The following is a 24,012-nucleotide window of genomic DNA, read 5'->3' as shown; positions in this document are numbered from 1 at the left end:
ATGACATATGGGACCACTCCAACACATCCCGTCTCATACAGTCAAACGAAGAACCACCACCTTCTTCCCAGGAAGGGCCCAGTCTTATTTCCTGCCTCCTTTTCCATCAGGTTACTGCATGCAACAATCCCCTTCAAACCTTCCTCCCATCTCAGAGCTGCCTCAAATCTTCCTTCCCATGCAACCAGCAGGAAGCCTACTGGAGTCATCTTCCCACTCACTAGGTCTTCACAACTAGAAGCTTCCAGCAGGACACAGCCTCCTACCTTCATCCCACCTTCACCCCATCTTCCTCAGCAACTTCCTAGCACCCATGGCCCTATAAGCAGACCCTCCTCCTACTTAGTACCTGTCAAGATTATGATTACACGCAATAAAGAATCAAATACGTAAGTTGGCATGATCATTGATATTACATGTCACTCAAACAAAAACTGAAAATCTGCAATAAACACAAAACTAAATACGTATGTCTGTGTGCATGAGCCCAAAATAAAATCTTCCTTTATTTTCCCTTGTGACTCCAAAGGTATACATCTTTTATTCCATAAATACGCATTGTGCTAACTGCTACAGACATACTAAGAATATTTTTTTTAAACTAAAGTCCCAGTTGACTTAAATTATCTTTAAAATATTTCAAGCAGCATTTTTAATGCTGTATTTTGTTCAGTGTAACTATGTGAGCACTGAAGCTACTCTCTCAATACAACATTTAACAATTTTTAACTTCCACACAATATCCTACGTCCAGTTGTATAATACTTGCTTAGAAAAACAACACTGCAAAACTCAGGTTGCTATTCAGAAAATGCACAAAGAAAAAATCTGTAGTGTCTACACTGGTTTTGCTTCAATACTTTGATATGTAGGTGCTTACATAAACTTGAAAAATATAAGCCTTCCATAAAGACTTCCTATTAGGGGCTTAGAAAGTCCAAAGCATTGAATCATTCCCATTTTGGTGGTGAAACACTGTTTTTTATTTTTCACTATCTCTTATAACTTTAAATAACATGGTCATGCAACTTCATTAAAATAGAGCATAAAGTTACACCACAAAGGAAATACTTAGTGCCTAGTTATATTGATGCATAAGGGAAAAAGCAGGAAACACACTAATGACAATCTGGTATCAAACAAAGCTATGAATTCTCCATACTTTCATCAGTTCATTTAGCTGTCAACTTGAATAACAACTTGAATAACTCTACCAAAGTCCATGGAGAAAATCTGTGCAGTTAACTAGGTGATAGTCCTCAACTCTGAAAGGTGTTTGGCCATTGAAATCCCAGAAGAACTGGCACTTAGATGACATCCTTCTCTACATGAGGAGACACCTCCTCTCCCCAGTCAGGCTCACGCCAACAACAAGATGCACTAGTGTCATGTTTGTTTTTTTTTACCTGACACCAGTTTGTATTCATCAGGGTTTTTAAGCTCCAGATGAGCACTTGTTTCAGATGGATCTAGATTGCTTTGCATGGAGCCACTTGGCCATCCCCACATGGCGTTCCTCAGCACAGCAGGTGGTTTGAGCATGGTGCAACACAAGTATGCACATACAGCTCAGCTTCTAATCACACCTGAACTAATAAGCCCCTCTGAGATTTATTAGTGTCAGCTTGAGCTGTCTGGAAATATGTCTTACCCATACATAAAAAAATCTGTCATTGCTCTGAAAAGGTCTACGGCATCAGTGAAGCAGAGCAGACGGCTGAAAATGCACCACAGAAAACCTCAGTGTGTATTTATAACAGTCTTATAGAGAATTCTTCTTAACAGAGAATTTAGCAGCTTCAATCTCTGAAACGCTGCTTGTACTGAGCATGCTTCAGCCCAGGGCTTCCGTCAGTGGGCAGGGATGGCTGTCTCCAGTTGCTCCGCTGCCTGGGACGTGCTCCCTCCTGTGCTCCTGCAGTGCTCAGGCAGTGAAGACCAAAAACAAATAGCAACAGGCAATCACGTAATTAAAGCCTAAATCTATCATAATTAATGCATATAATGGAGATCAGTTAAGTACAAATTTAAGTGTTACACCAAGAGGGGGTTGCTTTATACCAGGAAACCTTATTCTTTCCTGTTACAACTGCCTGCAAACTAAAAGATTTAATCTTACTGCTATAGTTAAAGAAATATAGCTGTCTAAAGTCAATTAAACTTAACATGAATGACTGGCGTTGGCAGCTCCTTTTACTATATTTTAAATTAGTTGTTTGTTTTTAATAATGTATTGACAAATATTGTCAAGCAGCAACAAAAACAAGTTGAAAACAAGCACTACAACTGCATGCAGCAGGTTTAACTGCCTCACATCTCTGGTTGCTGTTTACTTTCTTTGAGATATCTGGATGCCAGCTCTTGAAGACGAGTGAGCAAAAAATAGTTTTATGGTTAATGAAAAATAAGGTTGTGTTCTTAGGAAGAGTACTATAGAAAAATATTAAGTCATTAGACTTTTGTATTCCTCATTTTGCTATCTCTAGATAGAGGTTAGTAAGTCTGCCTTAGCCCATAGAAATTTTGAAATTATAATTAACATTTGCAGAATAATATATGATCAGAGGTGGATGCAATCACTTTAACACAACTCATTTTTATTGTCTCTCTCTTCAGTAGTGCATCTGAGAAGGCCTGTATGCTGCAAACTGGAATTTCTGACTACTTTAAGGAACACAGAAAAATACAGAGCTCTCAGAACTCTATGGAATGAATGGAGTTATATGGACCTGATATTAGAGGGGAAAAGAAAAAGGTATAACTGCTACCAGTCTGAGAGTTTCTGTAGCATTAATTATTATTTGCACAACTTTCCCTGAAAATTAAAAAAATACATTAAAAATGCTTATCATCATCAATAAAAACAGCCAACAAGGTTTACCCTTTCTCCTTAAAACCACTACAGATGTAAAATATGCTGGAGCAGTTTTAATTACTTCTGTTCATACAGAATAAAAAGTAATGCCCTTGTTTCAGATATTACATTATACAGCAGACCTGGGAAGTGAGTGCTGCTGTGACAGCAACAAATCTCCACAGCATCACTGATGTGAAAGAAACCCGTTCAGTTTTCATCAGCTGAGACGTTGCTCTATGGTGAAGTTTTGGCTAATTCCTCTCCTGAGGCTGCTGGCATCTTGCTGTAGATCCAATTGCTTAAACATAGAATTGTCAACATTGCCTCCACATCATATGGAGAAATGTTTCTGGCTCCTGGGTGATTTTCTTTCACTTCTTCATAGAGGGAAGGTTAAGGCCGGAGAAACTGGGGCATAGCTTCTTTTCTTTGCTCCCTCTCTGTCATCTGAGCCCCTTGGGGTCAGTGTTAAGTGTCATTTCTAAATCGAACCAGAAAACTAGAAACTCAGTCTGATGCAAGGATCTTTATTTACATTGTATATTGTGCACAACCTATTGTGCACAACTATGGCCATAGCCATAGTTAAGGATCTGATCTTAAACACAAGAAATATCAGAAAATTGAATGATCTCAATCCTGCATCAAACAGGAGGTGGTTCCCTTTTTCCCCAGTTTGTTGACTGTCAAAGTCACTCTCACTCAAGCACAAACAACTGAAAATACACCCCAGTCTTGCTGTCTGCATTGCGTGTGTTGTGTTAGAGTCATCCAGATACCAGGCACATCCTGCTCTGAACAGATGCTCAGAAAGCAGTGGAACAGGTAATATTGCTTTTCATCTTGTAAATATTGAGCGTTAGCAACCATATGTGAGTCACAGCCAGAATTCTGAGTTGAAAGGTTCTGGAAGCCCTTGTCATTCAGCTACATGCTCACACCCACAAGTAGTAGCCATTAGAAGCCAGCATTCGTCAAATATTTGAAGTAACATCTTGTAACTTATTATTCTTAATTTCCACAACATATGACAGTAGTATACACTGACTGATCAGAGAAAATGTGGAAAAACAGAGATTTTAATTACAGTTTAAGCAGAACTACTCCTTACTGAAAAGGGACAAGTGTTTGAGGAGTGAGAAGCTCAAGTTCTGCCAAACAACAGTGCTTTGAAAAAATACTATGAGCAGCTGAGGCAAACTTGTCAATTTTAATTACTAGCTGTGTTGAAGCAGAGCATTGACTTTGAGGTTGTGTCCCACACATCTCTGGGAAGCAGGGAGTCAGGAGCCTGTTCAACCACAGAATCACTGAACCATAGCAGTTGGAAGGGACTTCTGGAGATCATCAAGTCCAACACACTACTAAAGCAGTTCCCTAGCATTAATCCCTTAATCCCTTGCACTAAATAAATTTTTCCTTGTATATGTATGGAACTTCCTGTGCCCCTTGTTCTATCACTGGGCACCACTGAAAAGAGCCTGGCCCCATCCACTTGACTCCCTCCATTTAGATATCTACAAGCATTTATAAGATCCCCTCTCAGTTTTCTCTTCTCCAGGCTGAACAGTCCCAGGTGTCCCAGCCTTTCCTCATAAGGGAGATGCTCCAGGCCTTCAATCATCTTTGTGGCCCTCCTCTGGACTCTCTCTAGAAGTTCCCTATCTTTCTTGAAATGGAAAGCCCAGCACTGGATGCAGTAGCATTGCTGAAACCAGCAGGTGATGTCAGAGTCAGATTTGTTGAGACTGGGAGAAATGGGTGATTATTGCACATCCTACAGCCAACCAGGTTAGCTCTAGCTTTCCAGCTGCCACAGAGCTGTGACTTTTCCCACCTTGTCAAGCAGTGACCTCCTGGACATCCTTCTATGCTCAGGATAGAAGAAATAAGTTTGTGCCTGCCACTCTGCTAGAAAACAAGGGAGAAAAGAAGCTAGGTGTTGTCTCATCCTTGGTTTGGCAATGACAGGCCACTGTTTAAATGAGTGTGTATAGGGATTTTTTTTTTTTTTTGAGATGCATCTGGAAGAATCAGCTTATATTTTTAGTGCTTTTTTGTCATAATAATGGCAAAACTATGCAGACAAAGCAGAGGCAGTCAGTAATAAAACCCTTTCCTTTGCTACTGCCCACTGAGGTGCTGAATCTGGACAGACAGCAGTAATCATTGTATGATCTTCCGATGAAGAACACAGACTGTCCAAAATTCTATTTTAACCATACAATGACGTTATTCCTATTTTTTTTTCTTTGTCCCTGAAAAGGTATTTCAGGCAATATAGGTTTCCAATCTCACTTCTAAAAGAGAAGATGTATATGAGCAAGTCTTCAGTGCCTCTACTCCTATAGCTGCTGTGACCTATTTAGCTACCAAGGGAGGGCAAGACACTGGTAAGACAAATGAAGCATTATCTTCCTTGTATCTCTGGAATATTTTCATAGACCAACAAAGATCCACAAAGAAATTTCTTTAGGATCAAGGCTAGACAGAATAAACAATGAGTAGTCATTAAGTTTTAAAGGACATTCTTAAGATACTAGTAGTATATTTTCATACTTATATAAGTAAAATCACTTTAGGCTAAAATAGAATTAAATAAAAAATGTAAATGGAATTCATTTTTTGTCTTCATGCTTCTTATTAAATATGAACATTATTCTTACTCTGAGGAATAAAAATACCCCCAAAATCTTTCATTTTATTTCTTAATTACTTTGTTGTATGTTTGCCACCTCTATTAATAAGGTTCCATAAACGACTGTGTTTCATTGTTTGTTTATTGCATTAGGCCTCCAGACTACCCCCAGACCAGATCTTTAAGGAAAACTATGTACCACATTCAGTGCCAGTTTATAAAGAGATAACCCTTAATAAGTCAGCATGGTTTCATCTGTTTACCCAAGTGACAACTTCGGCCCAGCAACCTCAGTGGTTCTTGCATCAGCTCAGACTTTAATGTAGGCAATATTTTTCTTTTGTACTCAGGATATGAATGAAAAGCACCAGTTCAGGCACAAGAAATGTACAAATTGCGATCTTTGCAGTTCTTCAAAGCTACAGCTTGAGATTTGATTCAGCAGCACAGAACATTCAGTGTGAAGCTCATTGCAAACACTCTACTTCAGGAGCCAGTTAATGCAGTAAAATCAGACCTTATTTAAGCCTCATGAGGTATAATACAAGACAGGAAGAGTTTAAACCTGCAGAGAGGGAGGAAAAGCAATGTGCAACGCTTTTGTTCCAGTCTCCAGGAGCAAAGAGAAAGCAAAACAAAAGATAGCAGGACAGATACTCAGAAAGAGTAATTTCTTGGTGTTTAAAGGATAAACACAACATTTGGACCATTTTCAGGAATAACTTATCTTAAACAAGGTAAATTTGTGCATGCGTTTGGCTGCTAATCCTTGTAACACAATCAAATTGTAGCAGCTTCTCCTGGAAAGACTGAGAGACAGACAGGCCAGTGAGCCAAAGAGATACAGCTCTGGAAAGACTGAGCTCTTCATTGAACCTATTACAATTTTGAAATGCTCTGGTAAAACTATATATCTAGGAAAGACTGGTTAAGAAACTGAATGTTATTGCCTCTAAACCAGAAACAGGCCAACTGCACCTTCCATCCACAAATTACATCAACATAAGACAAATTTATCTTAAAAATCCATCCAAGACAACAGTACTGTTCACATTTAGTGAAAAGAACTTTGGTTTGGGCCTCAAATGCTTCAAACAAAAAGGCTTTCTTTGCGAATCACTTGATATTCTCAGACTTTACAGCTAAACCATAAGCTCAATCCTTCCATTGACAAGTGTACTCTACCTTCAAGAAAATTCTGCAACCTGTTGACAGTAGAATGGGCATTTGTACAATGTGTGTTAACCTACTTACCTCTCACAAAACCTTTTAAATGAAAATTTATCCACAAAGAAACAAAATATGGTAGTACTACCACTCACTGAAAAATCCTTCATGCTTCTTTGTTCACACCAAACTATGAGACATCGGGACACTAATTTGGCCTAATCAGGCACTAGGCTGGCCTCTGAGTGCTCTTTCATGTCCTTGTATGTCCATCATAAATATGATCATTTGACTCTAATTTTGATATCTTTTAAAATCCTCATTACAGTGTGCCCAGAGATGGAGTGAAGTTGAGAGCCACTGAAATGGCTGCTGTATATAGAAGAAGAATCAAAATAAGGGTTATTTTGTAAGTACTAACAGACTTGTGGTATCCGTGAGCCTGGAAGAGCAGGAAGGGAGAGGAGCACACAGTGAGGTCAGCAGATAGAAGAGCAGGAAGGCTCTCTACACTGGAATTAATACTTTGTTTTTTCACCTTCTGTAGAGCAGGAAAACTTTTAGTAATAATAGTGAAATAGTTTGAGACCTCAGGAACAAAAACAAGGCTCATGTGCAGGACATCTGGGTACAAATGGATTTGCTGGTCTTTGTTCTTTCCTCCCTTGACTCCATGCACGCAAATCCTACTACACACAGGCTGGCTGCCGCAATGAGCCAGCCTTGTGCTCTTCAGAGCAATTTCAGAAGCCTTCTCCCTTCCCATCTGTTATTCAGACCCACCCCAACTTGTTCTGAGCGGAGCTTATTTTCAGAAGGGCACTATTTGCACCACAGTAAAATCAACTCAAAGTTCAAAATCTCTTCACTCCTAAAGCAAAGGTTTCCTCCATTACATATCAGCTTTGCCATGTTTAAATCCACCTGGCAGCAGGGCCAAGCAGCAGTTGTCACCCTGGTATTAAAAGCAGGCTACATGTTCTTTCTCCCATTGCTGGAGGGAAGAGGAGGAGGAAGACCAGGAGATCTGTCATGGAGCAGCAGTGCTGTCCTCGCTCTCAAGCTTTTTAAAATCTGCCGGGATTTAAAATCCATAGAAACATGCAGTGTTCCAAAGGCCCTGCACTGCAGCGAAGGATGTGAACTGACAGGAGCTTTGTAGGGTACCTGCAGGAATGGAGAGAGTGGTGAGGAAGCCTTGCTCCAGAACCCAGTCTCGGGTGGAAAAATGTACCAGCTGGTTGTTCTAAAGCAGGATTTTCACCCTGTCTCTAACAAATTTGTCTGAAAGGAAGATGAGAAGTGAGAGCTGATGCAGGAAGGAAGGGAATAAGCAGATGGACTGTGGTAGGAACCACAACACTGATAAAATTAATTTCCTGTGTCTTCTGTGGGCAAAGAAGGGGAAATACAGGTTAAAGTACTCCGTAATTGGATAACAAATTAAAGCACTGCCTAATCTCTAACTAGGTTACTGTGCATACAGGGGCAACAACAGTCCACCTAGTCATCTGCCATGGAATATTAAAGCTAAAATGTTGTCCTTTCACGAGGCTGTGACAGGAAATGTAGGAGTAATGGCTAATTCCTGACCTTGAAAAGAGTGTGCTAGCAGTTTGCCTAGTTATAAACAAAAAAGAAAAAAAAAAGAAGAAAGCAAACACATACTGATGTAAAAAGAGGTTGTAAAAATATCTGAGCAAGAAAGATTCAGTGCAGTCTTTTCTGTGAGAAAGCACTGGGAATGACAAAAGATCTGGCTCCTCTTGAAGTGCAGATACAATTTGAGCACACTAAGTACCGCACTCCAGGCACTCCTTCTTATTAGCACTAAGACAATGGTTAATGCAGTACTGCTCATCACTAATTTAAACGAATTGCATATAACCGGTTCCTATAAACTCTCCAGAAAATACTGCTTCACAACCTCGGCTGCCTGACTGCCTGAGTGCATCCTCAGATCAAAAGGTAGAGGACACAAAGAACAGTGTGTTCAGTACTGTGGAGCCCTCTGCTTCAGCTGCCCTCCTAAGTCAAACAGCACTAAACTTCAAGCAAGAATTTTCATGTTTTGTTTCAGCAGTGGACCCTTATTTTACAGTCAGTTGAAGAGTTAATTGGGCAGCATGTTACTTACTGGCCCATAATGTGAGTCGGTACACTCCAGGGCAGCCATTCCACCAGTGCTCTTTCACGAATTTCATAAACTCGACATTAAATCTAATCCTCAAGGAATTAGTATTCTTAGTGCTACCCTTTGAAAAGTACTGTTAATAGCAACAGACGCCACATCTTTCTGCACTAGCTGGAACTTTCTGTACTGGATTAAAAAAAAAAGACTATACCAGGGACTTGGGGTACTGTTTTTGCACATCCCTCTCAGGAAGAAAAAAATCAGTACTGTGTATCAGTGGAAAGGACTACCAGGTGGCCTGTACACTGTCTGCATACTGCAATGTTAGCAATTTGTAATTACATTCTTTTACATTCTTTTTTTGGGGGAAGGATTTTTCAAAAGGATTAAAAATTCCCACTAACTTGGGCAAGCCCTTCATTTCATAAATTTGATTTGAGATCCTTCATGGGAGATCATCAACACAAATACCCCTAAAGTGACATCAGCTCTTGGTGATCAATGAATGTGATGACATAAACAAGGCCATGGAAGAGCTTCAGCATCCTCCTGTCTCTGTTCAGACTGCATATCAGTAAAAGGTTCTTCACCAGAGGGCAGTGGGCATGGAACAGGCTCCCCAGGGCAGTGGTCACAGCCTCAACCTGCTGGAGTTCAAGGGGTGTTTAGACAATGCTCTCAGATATTGGGTCTGAATTTTGGGTGGTCCTGTGTGGAGTTGGACTTGGATGGACAGTCACCAAAAATGCAAAAAGGAAAAAAGAAGAACTTTAGGATTCTGAGGAAAAAAAAACCAAAAAACTCAATTCTCTTTAGAGGGGAAAACCCAAGAGGACTGTATGCATGCAAGTGGAGAGTTGTTTTTCATTCAGCTCTTCGTTTGCTGCTTGTTCTACTTGGTTTCCGTAGATCTAGATTACTTTCATTATGTGTTAATTCCCTTGGATGCAAACTGGAGAAGACACACTTGTTCTGCAAATTAGCCACTGTAAGTTAAAATAGACAAGAAGATGGAGGAGGCTCAGTGATGCTGTAGGAATTATTCAAATAAGAGTAGCTTAGACACAGAACCACTTAATCTGTACAAGAAAATCATTGTCTTCTGCAGAAAATAAAGGTTCTCTTCCTTATGGAGACTAAAGAGTGATGGACTAGTGAGAAACAATCTGAGAATTTAAAGTTAGCAAGATTCGAAAAATTCAAAGCACAGCCAAAGGCAAAAAACTCTCCCTTTCCTTCCTCTAAGTGCAAAAACAACTTCTGTTACATGAAGGGGCCTCACAGTCAAAAATCCCACCTCTGTGTCAAGTCCACATGCTGAACACTGCCCTCCACTGTGCTCTGTTTTAAGGCAACATAAAACTATCTCCTAACACTAGAGCATTTTGGAGTTGGCTTTATTGTAGGCAATGTAAACACATAATTTCTTTTCCTGTTAAATACACAACCTTTTTTAATCCCAGATTAAGTAATGATCCTTGGGTTTCTACAGATTTATAATTTGCAAAGAAACAGTACAGCTAAGGACTACACTAAGGTTTTCAGGGAGTTCATGGAAGGAGGAAAATCCACTGCTTAAATTCAAGCTTCTAGTATTTAGCAGTTAATGCAAGACTAAACATACCTTTTGAATCCTCAGAAGACAGAATTAAGTGATTCCAATTGGTATAAACTGATTTTCCCTTTAAATATATATATACTAAAAGAAACAACAGCTGGTTTATGATCTCTAATTCTTACTAATATAGGTAAACTGCACATATTTATACTGAAGCATACTGTCAGACTATAAGCCATACCCTTTCAATTATCAGACCGTGACCCAGATTTAGCCTGCTAAAGTACAAAAACCATCAATAATCAGTAGCAATTTCTTTGCTCACGCTCCTCACAACTATATGAGGGAAGAGAGGGACCTGTAGCCACATGGGAAGAAATATATATCCTTTAATTAAAAGGAAGATCAAGAAGCATGTGCAGCAGCAGCTCAGATTGATTTCAGAGAGCTCAGTAAATGGAAGATAAATGTGCAGTAAAACAACACGTTACTCAGTTGACCGATCAGTTTTGTTGCACATACACACACAGATGAAGGGGTGATCCCTAATAAGGTCAGTGTGGAACAAAGCGAGCACAAGTCTGTGAAGTTGAAGAGAAAGATTTCGTTTAGAAATTGAGGAAAACTCCTGTCCTTCAGCAATTCCTTACCCTGGAACAATATATTCTATTTGATAGGAAGAGGAAAAAGGAGAAATCTGTTGCTTTCCACAGCAAGACTGAGCCTTCCTTCCTGGCTGGTTCACCCTCCTCGGAAACATATTATGATTTGTTTCTTGTAAGCAGGCATCTCTGCTGCTCAGCTGCTACACTTACTCCAAAAGTGAGTCCTCTGTTCTCTGTCCTCCCACAGCTTTCACAGGATAAACCAAGAGCCCATAGGAAGCCCCTTCCTGGGTGCTTCTTCAAAAGTTCAAGCTGGGATTTATCCCTTCCACCAAAATTCTAATATCCCCTTTGCAATGGCTGGAATGATGACACACGCTGCTATTGATCCAGGTGTGTTCCCACTCTAGTACAAGTAAATAACCCTACAGGTAGAGCTTGCTCAATCTTGCCTTTTGTCCATATCCTGAATCGTTCCCCAGCTTTTTAAACAATAAGCCCCAGTTAACCTCCAAAATATCTAGCAGTGTTCAATCTGTTACCCTCTGCATTTACTTCTAAATGTTTGGCTTAAGGACTGAAGAGCAGCTCTGAAAATATCAAGCATCTCCATCTAGAATGAGCTCTGTTTCTTTGAATTGTCTTGATTCACACAGCTAAATTCAAAAAGGCATTTTCTTGCAACAAAACTCTTCTTTGCTGGATCAATCAAAAAAAAGATCCAAGAGCAAATAAGCAACTTAAGCAACCAAGAAAAACTGCAGTCTGGTAACCACTAGGGGAAAACCAATTTGCCTTGTCTCTCTGCTAATTTACTTTGCTTAATTTTATTACCAGCCTATTCGGGTCTGTTATATGAGATATTTGTTGACATATACAAATGATTTCAGTAAGGATGCTTTTATATTGCTCACAAGGAAGGAAGCAAGACCAAGTTCAGGACTTCCCATTTGCTTCTATGGGCTTCCAGTTCTGAGTTGAACCTTATGTCCTTTTGTATAAAAAGCACAAAATAAGAAATTCCAGTTTCATTTTCTGAACACTCGAAATATATAATGCAATGATTTAACCTGTTCCTAAAGATTAGAGAACATCCCACATCTGAACCACAATACAATATCTACAGTATGGAGAAAATATAGAATCACAGGAAAGCTCAAGTTGGACGGAGACAGTCAGAGCCATTTGGGCTTGGATCAATCCCTCGGCATCTTTAATCAAGTAGTATAAACTCAGGCTTATGTTTCTCAGCTAGTAGGAGGAGTTTAAGGTGGGGGAAGGATATCAATGCCCAACTGAAGGAGTACAGGTTGTACAATTCTTACTTGTCATCTGTTAACAAGAAGAGATTGTATCTCTTCAAAATTACTTTAAGATCTCCAGAATAAGCTTATTGATGGAGATTTATGGTGATCTGCTTGGTCTGAATATCACCTAACATTCTTGGCCTACTTGGCTGTGGACATAAAAAAGTAGAGGAAGAAAACCTCAAATTAATGCCGAATCTGCACTAATGCCTGCAAGAGCGTAGAAATGCCTTTGAAACATCTTGGTAAAGAAAAAAGCTACTTAAATGCTCCCATTGTTGGATACGTCTATATTGCCCAGTTGATGGTATCCAATGAAAAGAGTCACAAAGCCAAAGATCCAAAGAACCATAGACACTGTGTTTTAAAAGTTGTGTTGTAAATCAATGTTTGGGGGTGAAAAAGAATGTATTTCCTCCCAGCATCAACTGCGTAAGGTTAGCTTGCTGTCCTCCCTCACAGGCAGACTCATATGCCATCCCTCTGGTGAGCCTGCAGGTGTTAACCCAGGCAGCTGGGGCACACGCAGGACATCTCATGCCCATGCAGGTTCAAAACTGCAAGGGCTGCCAGGCATGCTCATACAGATGGATGGCATTCATCCACATGCCAGCAAGGAGGCAAGAGACATGGGACACTCAGCGAAGGTCACCCTGGAGGCCGCTGCTTCAGAGCTGTGCAACAGTGAACAATAGACTCATGAGAGTATGAGAGTACCTGCATTTGTGAAAGCAAAGCAACATTCACAAGGATATCTCACCTTTAGCAAGATAGCTATAAATGGAACACATTGAGAGAATCTAGACTCTATCAAATATAACTCTTGTGTGTCCTTGGTAAAGGAACACTTCTAGAAATAGATGTTTTTCATGAAAATGTCCTTAAATTTCAGGTCTGTTTGCTCTTCAATTGATAAGTAGACTGAATAATTTCTAAATTCCGTTTGTCTGCAGGACCTTCTATTGCTAACCTTTCTAAATGACTACAGATTCCTTTAATCCTTTTATTATTTACTTTATAATTTCTTTTGTCATTCTGGTTTTTCATCTCCCTCTGAGAATAAGTGGGAGAGAGAGCATCCCACACTATTCAAGTATCATCTACACAGCTCTTTAAAAAAAAAAATCTCACCTAATGTACTAACATCACATTCTGACTTACTTTTGTTCTAACTTCATCAAGTTCCACCCCCAAATCCTTAACCTATATATATGACTACAAGGGCTTAGTATTTATCTGTTTCCAATCTTCCATCTGAAATTTATTAGCAAGTATTCTTTTTGGCAGCCAATTTAAGCCATAATCATTGCAGTTAGTCACTGAAAGCCAAAGAAAATTGGTCTCAGAAAACATAATAAACTCTCATTTTGCCATTTCTCCTGACAGTTTATTAAAAGGTTTTAACCTAGCCTGCACAACTTACAGTTTACTTCTGCTCTGGTTGTAAGGTCCTAAACTTCCACCTATTTTGTCATCCTACAGGCAGCTGGCCCAGATGGAATAAAATCATTCTGATCCACCATCTAAGGGGTCACAAAACTAAGTAGATAAACATTAAAATGACGTGCTATTCATCTGCATATCCTTAGGTTAATTTTTTTTTCCCATTGTCAGCATCTTGAGGAAGTCCTTGGATTGTGTTTTCCTCATTGGTGTATGGCAATGCTCAAAACTGACATGTGCTCTCATAGTGCTAAGAAAGTCAATGAAACCAATGTCTTCTAAAGTACACTTCCACTTAAAACATTCAGTGAAAAGAGTATCTTCTGTGCCCACAAATCACAGGATTCATCTCCACTTCATGGCAGTAACACCCCAGATACATCATCTTTTATAAACTGCAAAGACAAACTGAAATGAGGAAAGACAGCTGAACGCAAAATCACAATGAATCCACTCCTGCTTCCTTGGCACCCATTCCTCCCACCATGATTAAACTCATTGATTTTACCCAGACAGATATTGCTGAGGAAGCTACAACCACTTTTCTTCTCCTGTTACATTTCTACAACTCCACTATTGTCAGCATTTAAAACAAAGTAAGGCCTTTCTCAGAAAATGCTGGTCTTCAACACAAACACTACGTAATGACATATTTGCTGTAAAACCATCCTGTACTCTATTTAGGTGCTGTTCCACAGAAAAAGAGTTCGTGGTACAAGTTTCAAATGTGAATCTTCAACATGTTTCAAATTCTTTTGCAAGCAAGCACAGCTCAATATTTCAGAACACAGGAAGGAATAATGCATACTGTCACCTGTTTTGTCATAAATGTCCTTGGTCAGCGGGAACCCATGAGTATGTTGCATTATAGTGGCATGTTATAATCTTCTCATACAATAATGTCTCCAAACCACAGTATCAAACATGAAGTCCAGTGAATGGCAAACAAGGTTAATCAGAGCTTAATGAAAGGTTAATCAAAGGTAAAGAAGATGCAGACTAGAAGTCCACTCTGTCTGTACCCTGCTGAAGTTATAGACATGTACAGCTCTCTGAGAATTCCTGGGAGCAGCTTTAAGGAGTCACATAGCACCTCTGTGAGCAGGCAGATCTGGTCAAGTAAGAAAAGATCAGTGATATTATCCAGAAAATTTTCCTGGAAGCTGAGTTGCCCTGCCTTAACTGCAGAGTCCCATATAAAGTATTTTATCTTCAAACAAGAAATATGTTCAAGCAATAATCAAGACAGTAAAAAGGCTTAGCATTTGTTCTTGGGCCTTTTGAATCCTCATGCTGACATTACTTACTGTCTTTTCCTAATCAATCGTTGTTGCTTTGCTGTCTCTACAGTTATGTTCTTCTGTGACTGTTCTGCTACTGTAAATTAGCATAAAGTGGGAAACTAATCACTCATACAGCTCATGCCCCATAAAACAGAGAGCAATTCATCATCCATCATACATATCAGTTACTTCAGTAATAACCTGTGAGGTAGCTCTGCTCACTGCCACTAGCTAATTACTCAATGCATAGAGAACTTAAAAAGATCAGAAAGAAACATAATTAAGGGCTAATTTTCCTCACAGATTGTAATCCAAAGTAAAAAGTGAGATGTCTGCACAAGCAGCAGGTGAAAAACAGAGAAGTGAAAGGCTACAGTGGAGGCTGCAGTGTCTGGAATGGGTCAAGGTCGTATTCATGGAGATGAAACACATCTGAGTAAAGCCAGGAGATTACCAAATATTTGTACTGAAAGTCTGTATAACCTTGTTTTTTGAGGCAGAAAGTCACTACTATGTGGGGACAAAGCACTGGGTCTAGAAGGAAATAGCTGGGGTCTTTTCAAGTTTTAATCCACCTGTTAACATCGTTTTTACATGGATTTCAGTGCAAGCTTAAAGAGTTCAAGACACAAAATCACATTTGGCCTGAAGTTAATTCACATCTGAAATCTTGGGTTGATCTCTTAGTGGGATAATCCATCTAAATCACATTTGGGTTCAAATTTGCAGGGCCTATTAGCAGTAGGGGTATCCACACACACTTTCTGGTTGCAAAAATATCTAAACTGTAAACTGTTTTATTAGTACCATGAGCCCCATGAATTAATAAGTGTTACCACTTATTTAACCCCTATTAAGACATTCCTGATAGGACAATCTATTTTACAAGATACTGCTATGCTAATGACTTCTGGGAATTTTTTTAAAAGGAACTCCCTACTTTATAATTTTCCACATCTTTTCCTATATTTTCCACTACGTTTTGTACTGTTAGTTCCTGTTCATGTCATTCACTGTCTGTAAATTTACCGATCCTAGCAATGAGTGATATGTGTTGAAACTACCAGGCAGCAGCAGTGCTCTATAATGCACTTTTCTGATGAGAAGTGTGAACTGGGAACTGTAATCTGGGCATCTTGTTTAAATGTAGCAAGACTCGCTTAGAAATACATTTACTGAAAAAGTAACAAGTCTGACAAACTTGTTTTCTTTAAATTAACATTTTCAACTCAAAACCTCATTAACGGACAATGAAATTCTTCTACATTTCCTGCTGAGAACCAAGAGGTTCATATGTAAACAGAAGACTTTGATTTTACATGCAAGCTGTCTCTTCTGTTCGAACTGTTCAACAGTGGTATAAATTCTAGTTTTCAGTGACACTAGAAAGTCATTCCTTAAAAGCTTGTTCAAGGAGCAATATCCACTTCTTCCCTCAAGAAGAAGGACTTCGTGGAAATGTGCTTTGTGGAAGGTGCTTCTGTACTGTGTAGGCCTAGAAAATGCACTGGCTGCAGCAGGACCACAAAAGCAGATTCCCCATGCAAAGGGATGTGTCATCTCTGTTCTCAGAAGCCAGAGACATCCCACATCCTCAGCAAAGGCAAGTTATGCTGCATGGGAATGAAGATGACAGAAATGCTGGTTGTGTTCTGGCGGTTCAAGGAAAGAGAAGGCACCGCAAAGGAACTGACCTTCACCTTATAGATAAGACTCACCTGAAAAATTCTTCCTCATCAGTAATCACAAATGCAAATTGGGAATCACAGGGTCCACTTCTGTTTTCCAAAAGAAGAAAAAGGAGTACCCACTGAAAGCACAACCCCCTCCGTGCCCTTTGCACACGGCACACAGTAACATGGAGCTCACGAGGAGCCATGAAAAGGTTTTGAAGGCTGAAACAGAAATGCTCCTTGACAAGTAAAGGCGTATAGCTCCTTCAGAGCCTGATAAACACAGAGGCCTGAAGAAAGAGATTTATGACAGTCCAGTAATGACTAAAAAATGGCAGGATATATTAGGGGAAGGATCAAATCTAGATTTCCCTTGTTTCTTGTATTTTTCTTACTCCAGCTACTGCCCAGTGCTGGAGATAGGAGATGTTCAACAGCTGAGGCACCGGTCCCAGATGTTCTTCATCCTCATCCTGTTTTTATCTTTCTGAATGATAAAGCTACATGAGAAAACATGGACAATGTGATGAATTCTCAGAGAACAGCAAATTCTATTCCCATATCATACCTTTCAGGAATCTCCTCAAAACAAAACTTTCATCGGGGATTACAGCTTATTTTGTGTCACGGTCTGACAGCAAAAGCCGAAACCATTCCAATGGAATTAAAATGTTTAGCCTTGCTACGATTCTACTGTCCTATGGGACCTGGCTAATTTCAGTGCCACCAAATGATCAGGCCAAGTAATTTCCAGGATACTACCTTCTGCATACAAACAGTAAAGTCATTTGATGCAATTCCTCATGCTGTTCCCCGTTAGAAGTTAAAAGTAAAATAAGCAGGTGTCAGAGTCCAAACGCAGAATATGGACGTCAACATTACACCATCAATTTTTATCACCAATGGAGTGCCACTTGATCCTATCTACCACACACAACCATCCGGTATTAACTCTCTAACTATTAAAATATTGGTTATGTTCAACACAATATTGAACTTTAGTACTGAAGATGTTATTGTACAACGACTTTTACTCTGGATATCATTACTCTGACGTCTCAACATTGTCTCATCGGCAACTGTTTACTTCCCTTTATATTACTTAATACAAATGCTTTTAATAGAGTAGGCTGCAGACACACAAAGCCTGCATTTCATTTATCCATTAAAAGGCTTTCACTTAATGATTTCAAGGTTTCACCCTTAAAAAGATTCTCTTCAAAGACAGTGCGTTCCTGATTTGAATAGTAGCTTTGTTTGCTCTTTACCTTTAGTGTACAGTATATTCAAAAGGACACACTGAATGCATACTTTCTGCTCACTCTGAGTTCAGCCCATCATGGAGACGAGCACCATCTCTTCGCAATTATAATTGTCAGTTCTTCTGAGTGGCTCATAACATGTCAGGATCCACTTCAAGAACATGATAAATAATACTTTTAATATCCAGTCTGAAGACGAATGTACTCCTTTGAGCATTTCATCACATGGCCTGCAAAAAGAAGACTTTTCTCCCAGCTCCCAGTGTGTTCTGACAGCTGAAACACACTGCATGAAGCGTGCTCTGTCTGAACTAACATATGGTCCCAGTCCTGCAAAGTCTACTTCCAGGTACTCAGTTGTATGCAGCCTTTCCATACAGAGGCAAGTAGCTCCCTGGTACATTAATTGTTCAAGCCCGTGCTACACTGCAACAGGTTTTTTCACAGCAGAGATTTTAGCATTGAAAAGCAATGTTTTGTTACTCAGTAAGTTGTTCAGTAGACTTGTCTAGTAATTTGTCTCTAAAAAGCTATTATTCACTGAAACACAATGAGCAAAACAAAGCCATCAGCAGCACGCTTGTGCACTGTTAGAAACTGTCTGCAGTTTTTAACAAGCAGAAAAGCCAGGCACAGGGCAGGAATGGCGTGTCCAAAAGCACAAGCGAGATCTTCAGCAGAATGAGGTGTAGGAATGAGCCACTGCTCCCGAAGTAACAAGATCACCCCCGGCCGCAAGGAGCCCGCTCCAGCAGGACGCGGTGCTACAGGCACACTGCAGCCTGACGTCTGTGAGTACTCAGCACAGCTCAGTCTGCACACAGCCACTTCATCTGGCCAATCACCTTCTAGATGTACAGCATCTCCCTCTGCAATTACACAGAAATCTCAGTAGTGACCCCACAAACTACCACTATGCAGCTGCTGTAATGCTCTGCTGCTTTGCTGCTGCTTTTTTTAATGTCACAAAGTCCTCTTGAAAAACCATTCCAGTTTCAAGCTCTCTCTCCTCTTCAGATGATGTTTTTACAGATCGGGCAGAAAACCTTTGCACGGGGACAAATTCTGAATGTCTAAATCATTCCTTCCCTAAATTTGGAGTCAATGGGAATTTTAGCTCAAAATTAATATACTTAGCATAGTCTAGGCAGGTAAGAAGAATAAATATCACTCTCAAAGGAAAACTGCATACACATAAATATTTAAACAAATGATATCTGTAAATACATTTTTCATATTTTCTCTAAGTATAAGTCATTCTTTGAATATTTGAACTCATTTATAAATGGCCCATCATTAGCAGACATTGAGCTGGGTGTAAGCATTTCATCACAGGAGGAAGATTCATGAGCAGGCATAAATTTCACCCCTTAACAAGGAGAATATGCAATCTAATTTGATCAACAATAATCAAATTTGTATAAATTTAGAAAATGTATTCCACAGAGGACAGAACTTCAGAAGGTGAGATACACGTAAATAGGCAATTTTACATCCAAGGGAAAGAAACATGCTGCGGATCTCATAAAAGTGCAGGAATGGTGGGGTTTAGGCAGTCAGAGATGCTTTCAGACCTACCTGAAAGGAACTCTAAGGGCCCAATCCCACAGCTCCTACCGAGACCCTTAGTATTTCAGTGAGAGGTTTGTTTTCCATGAGTTAGAACTGCAGCGGTGGACCGAGCTTACTTCAAATAGGGATAACGATGGTCACCATAGACCTCATGAGCAGGACCCAAGCTTCTGTTTTCATCTTGCATGACTATGCTTAGAAACTTTTTTAAATGACGAGCAGCCATGAAATAGCAGCCTGACTGCTTTATGGAGATGACACAGAGATCCCAGTTTAGGCACAACCCGCACGTCAGAAGTTCTTTTTAAATAGGTTTTGTGCTTGAGATTGATCTGAGACTGATAATACCAGAAACTAAACTCCTTTATCAGCAACATATTAATAGCAATGCCAATTTCCATCCACTCTCCTGTCAACACCCCTGACTAAGTTGGAGAGATGCCCCTCCTTGGAGGTAAATAGAGAGGAAATGTGATCCATCCTCTGTCTGCTGGATGCCACCAGGAGGGAAATGAGATCCATGGGGGCATGTCCCGCTCCAGCCAGCCAACCCATCTCCCATGGGCAGCTAGCTTTGGGTGAAAAATGTTCGGCTCTTCCTCTGTTTGCTTTAAAAACCACCCAGAAGTACTCTCCTTCCCCATACCCTCTTAAATCCGACAAAAAGAATCAGTGCAAGCAAAGCCACACTTCATCCTCAAAGTTTTTTCCTTATGGAGGTGAATATTTATAGGAAACAAAAGGCACTTTCCAGGATCTCTAATTTGAAACAAAGCGTTTTCAGCTGTTTGCATTCCAGCAGACAGCCCACAGCTGATGCAGCACCGTCAGAGCCCCATGTGCCGTCCTCTGCGCTCCCAACACTTCGGCCCTGCTCTGCTCCGCGCTGGGAGCAGCAGCGCAGCCCTCGGGGCGGCTGCTGAGCCCTGGAGGAGGTGGGCGCACGGGCTCAGCACAGTACGGAGCACCTGGACAAGAGCCACCCGTCGCTGTAAAGAGAGTGGCGACCTCACTCAAGGGGTTTTTTAAAAAAAAAAAAAGTGCATCAGGTCGAAAATAACTGAGCAACCTGCGGTCGCAGCTGCCCGACCTGCCCGATTTTCTGCCCAGTTGGCTCAGCAGCAGCTGCGCCTCGGGAGACCCAAGAGCTCTCGAAAAGTTTGGTGGGCGAAGGACGAGGTGGGGGCGCTGGGGGCCGGGAGGAGCTGTCGACAGTGGGGAGTCGCCGCTGTCCTGCGGGCACCGCGGGGCTGGCGCAGGGGAAGTGCCGCGGAGCAGCAGCGCCTGTTGCCCGAATACCGGCGACCCGGCCAAGCCTTCCCCAGCAGCAGCCGCTCAGCGCGGGGCCGGGATTTCGCATCCCTCCGCTCAGAGCGGAGCGGCCGGAGGGGGACCTCCGACCCCGGCCTGCGGTCTGCTCCCAGAGATGCGGGCTGGAAGGGCTGCAGATCACTCCGGCCCCGAGCCCTTCCCCAGAGCATCGCCCCTCAGCTCCGCGCCGCGCTGCGCTCACGGCCCTACAGGAGCCGCCCCCCCCCGGCTGCCCGGCCTCGGCTCGCCACAGGGAGAAGCAGTCCCTCCCCCCCCACACACACCCCCCGGGCTCGCTGCAGCGCCAAAGAGGAGCGGAGCCCGCGGGAGCTGAGCGCCGCGGCTGCTCCCCAACCCCCAGCGGGGCATTTCGGCCTCTTTGGTATTCTGAGAGGTGGCCGCTCGCTGCTGCAGAGCCGGGAGGGAACAGGAGAGCCTGGGGAAGTGGGGGGGCCAATAAATCCGGCGAGACGCCCACCACAGCTCCGCAGCGGTACCGAGCTGGGCAAAGCGAGAGCCGGGGGCGGAGAGGGGTGCGGGCTGCCAGGGCTGCCGCTTGTTGGTGTTGGGGTGTCAGAGAGGCAACGAGAGCCTATGATCTACTACACTGCAGTGCCGGCGTCAGGAGCCTCCTGCTCGGGAGCTGCCGCTGCAGGGCAGCCGGCACACACCCGCACCACGCACACACACGCAGCATCCCTCGCCTCCCCCCGCCCGCAGGTGCTTGCGGACATCCCGCCGGCCGGGGGGAGCGGGCAGACGCCGGGGGGACCCGGGCCCGGGGGAGGCGGGGGGGAGGGCCGTATTTCCCTGAAAAGCCGCCGGCTGGCTCGCCCGCCTGCCTGCCCGCATCCCGCCCGCCCCGAGCGGGAGGGAGGGATGCAACAGCAGCAGCGTGACCCACCGGGCCAGGCGGCCCGGGGCAGCCGCATTTGCATTTCTTATGTAATGCACCGCAAGTTTCCCCCGTCGGAGCCGGACCGGAGCGAAGCAGGCAGCCGTGGGGCCGGGGGCCGAGCGGAGGGGTCAGCCCGGCAGCGGGCGGCTGGGGGGGGGCCACAGCGCCTCAGTGTCTGTCCGGGCAGTGGCCCAGGGAAAGTGACCCTTTCCTCACCGCCCCCCTCCGCCCCTCTGGTCCGAGGTCCCAGGGAGTATTGCTAATGTGGGGGGGGGGGCTGACTTCAGAGAGCCAAGGGATGTGGGTGGGTGCAGAGGGGGGAACGCGCTGCAAACCGAGCACAAAGTGCGGTACAGGGCCGGCTGGCAGCAGCACGCACGAGGCCGGGCCCCCTCCCAGCCGAAAGCCCCGGGAGTGAGCTCTGGGGACAGTGGGGGGAATGCACCGGCTGCCCCTCCGATATAAAAGTTTCATCCTCGGAAATAGCCCACGAAACTAGGAGATGCAGCCCGGACTGGGGTCGCCTTTGGTCATAGATATCTATACATTTTCTCCGTGGTGACAGTGGCTGAAGCTAATCCGAACCGCTCCTTGCTTATTCATACACATACATGCATGTCCGTGCCGGCCTCGCTCTATCCCCCCTTCTCGGCAGGATTGCAGATCTACCTCGGTGAGCAACAGACAGGGCAGCATAAAGGAAAACAACGCGGTGCAATGCATTGCTTACCAGTTTGGTTCTTGTTTTTCTTAAGACTCTTGCCACAAAGACACTGCAGCATATGCGATCCTTTGCTGAAAATGTTCCAAAGAAACCACATTGATTTGGGCGAAAAGCAATCCAGCAGCTTATACACCCTGAGAAAGAAGAGATCCTTGCGGTTGCATAATAATAAATTGAGACCAGTTCTCCTGAAGAGGGGCACCAGTTTTATCATAGAAAAGGCGGTTGTATTCCGATCTTCTCCCAGTTTTTGTTGTTTTTTATTTTGTTGGTTTTTTTTTTCCTCACGTGGTATATTTCTTTGAGACTTTTCAATGGATGCTTTTTTCAGCCAGGCTCAATGGTTATTCCCCTTAGATCAACATTGGATTATAACCAAAAGCGTGAAGAGACACAAAAAAACAAAAACAAAAAACAAAAATCCCTTTTTCAGCACGAAGCCAAACGAAAAGTAAGGTAGCGAAATCCCGGCCGAGGCCAAAACCTCATCGGAGACACCGGCAGAACGCGGCAGAAGGATCCCCAAAGAGACAACCATAGCCTGGCACTTGACTGCTAGGAGGATGGGTGGATCTGCAGAACAAAAGCCACGGCAGGATCCATCCTACAGAACGACTGCCATTGTGCAGCCCCGCGGCGGGAGAGCGCACCACCAGCACCCGGCGAAGCCCGGCTTGAGGCGGAGAGACCGGCTGCCGGCCGCGGGGCGGACCCCGCCCGCAGCCCCCGCCGCTGCCCTGCAGTCCCCGCCGCCCCGCGACGCCTCCCGCCCTCGCCCGCGCGGGCCGCTCGCCTCCGGCCCCGGCTGCCGCTGCGCCCCGCTCCGCCGCGCAGGAGGCAACCACCCCCCGCCCCGCGCCGCCCGCCCGCCCGCCCGCCGCAGCCTCGGCGCCCAGTCGCCGGCGGGCGCCGGGGGAGGAGGAGCCGCGCTGCCCCGCCGGCCCGGCTCGCCGTCACGTACCCACGTGCGGCAATGCTCGGAGCGGATCGGCACCGCTCGGCTCGGCCGGCCCCGCAGGGAGAGCGGGCGGCTGGCCCGGAGCCGCGTTGCCTCCGCGGATGGCCTCGCCACCCCCGCCTCCTTCAGCCGCCCCCCCACGGGGGTCCCGGCCCCTGGCGTCTCTCCCTCCCCCAAAACAGACTTCTGTCCACACCGTGGTCTCAGTGACAGGAATGGCCAACGCAGCCGTGGGCCACATAAATCAACCCCCAAATGTTGTTTCTGGACACTGACCCTGCTGGTGTCACGTTTGTACAGAGTTCTGGTCAGGCTTGAGTTTGCTCCAGTGGGGGCAAGTGCTGGAGAGCAGCCCTGCAGACAGGGATCTGGGCGTTCTGGCTGATGGCAGGCTGAATCCGAGCCAGCAAGTGTGCCCTGGCAGCCAAAAAGGCCAACCCTGCCCTGGGGTACATCAGGCCCAACACTGCTACCGAGAGAGGGTTGTCCCACTCTGCTTTGCGCTGTGTGACCTCACCTCCAGCACTGGGTGCAAGTTTGGAGCCACGATGTAAGAAGGAAATAAAGCTATTGGAGAGCACCCAAAGGAGGGCTGTGATGATGGTGGAGAGTCTGCAGGGCA

The 24,012-nt window shown here is 43.6% G+C and overlaps 1 protein-coding gene across 1 annotated transcript in view; it reads right to left on the bottom strand.

The window, feature by feature from the left end:
- Positions 1-23,147, bottom strand: part of FGF14 (fibroblast growth factor 14) — a 400,171-nt gene extending 377,024 nt beyond the window's left edge. Inside the window, exon 1 of the mRNA XM_021415878.1 lies at positions 22,439-23,147. Within this exon, the coding sequence (XP_021271553.1) occupies positions 22,439-22,646 (208 nt within the window). The 5' untranslated portion in view covers positions 22,647-23,147. The remainder of the gene's footprint in view (positions 1-22,438) is intronic.

The sequence above is a fragment of the Numida meleagris genome, chromosome 1, assembly GCF_002078875.1.
Source record: "Numida meleagris isolate 19003 breed g44 Domestic line chromosome 1, NumMel1.0, whole genome shotgun sequence".
NCBI classification, from domain to species: Eukaryota; Metazoa; Chordata; class Aves; order Galliformes; family Numididae; genus Numida; species Numida meleagris.
Note: the sequence above shows the minus strand (reverse complement) of the source record. Positions and strands in the feature narration are given on the sequence as shown.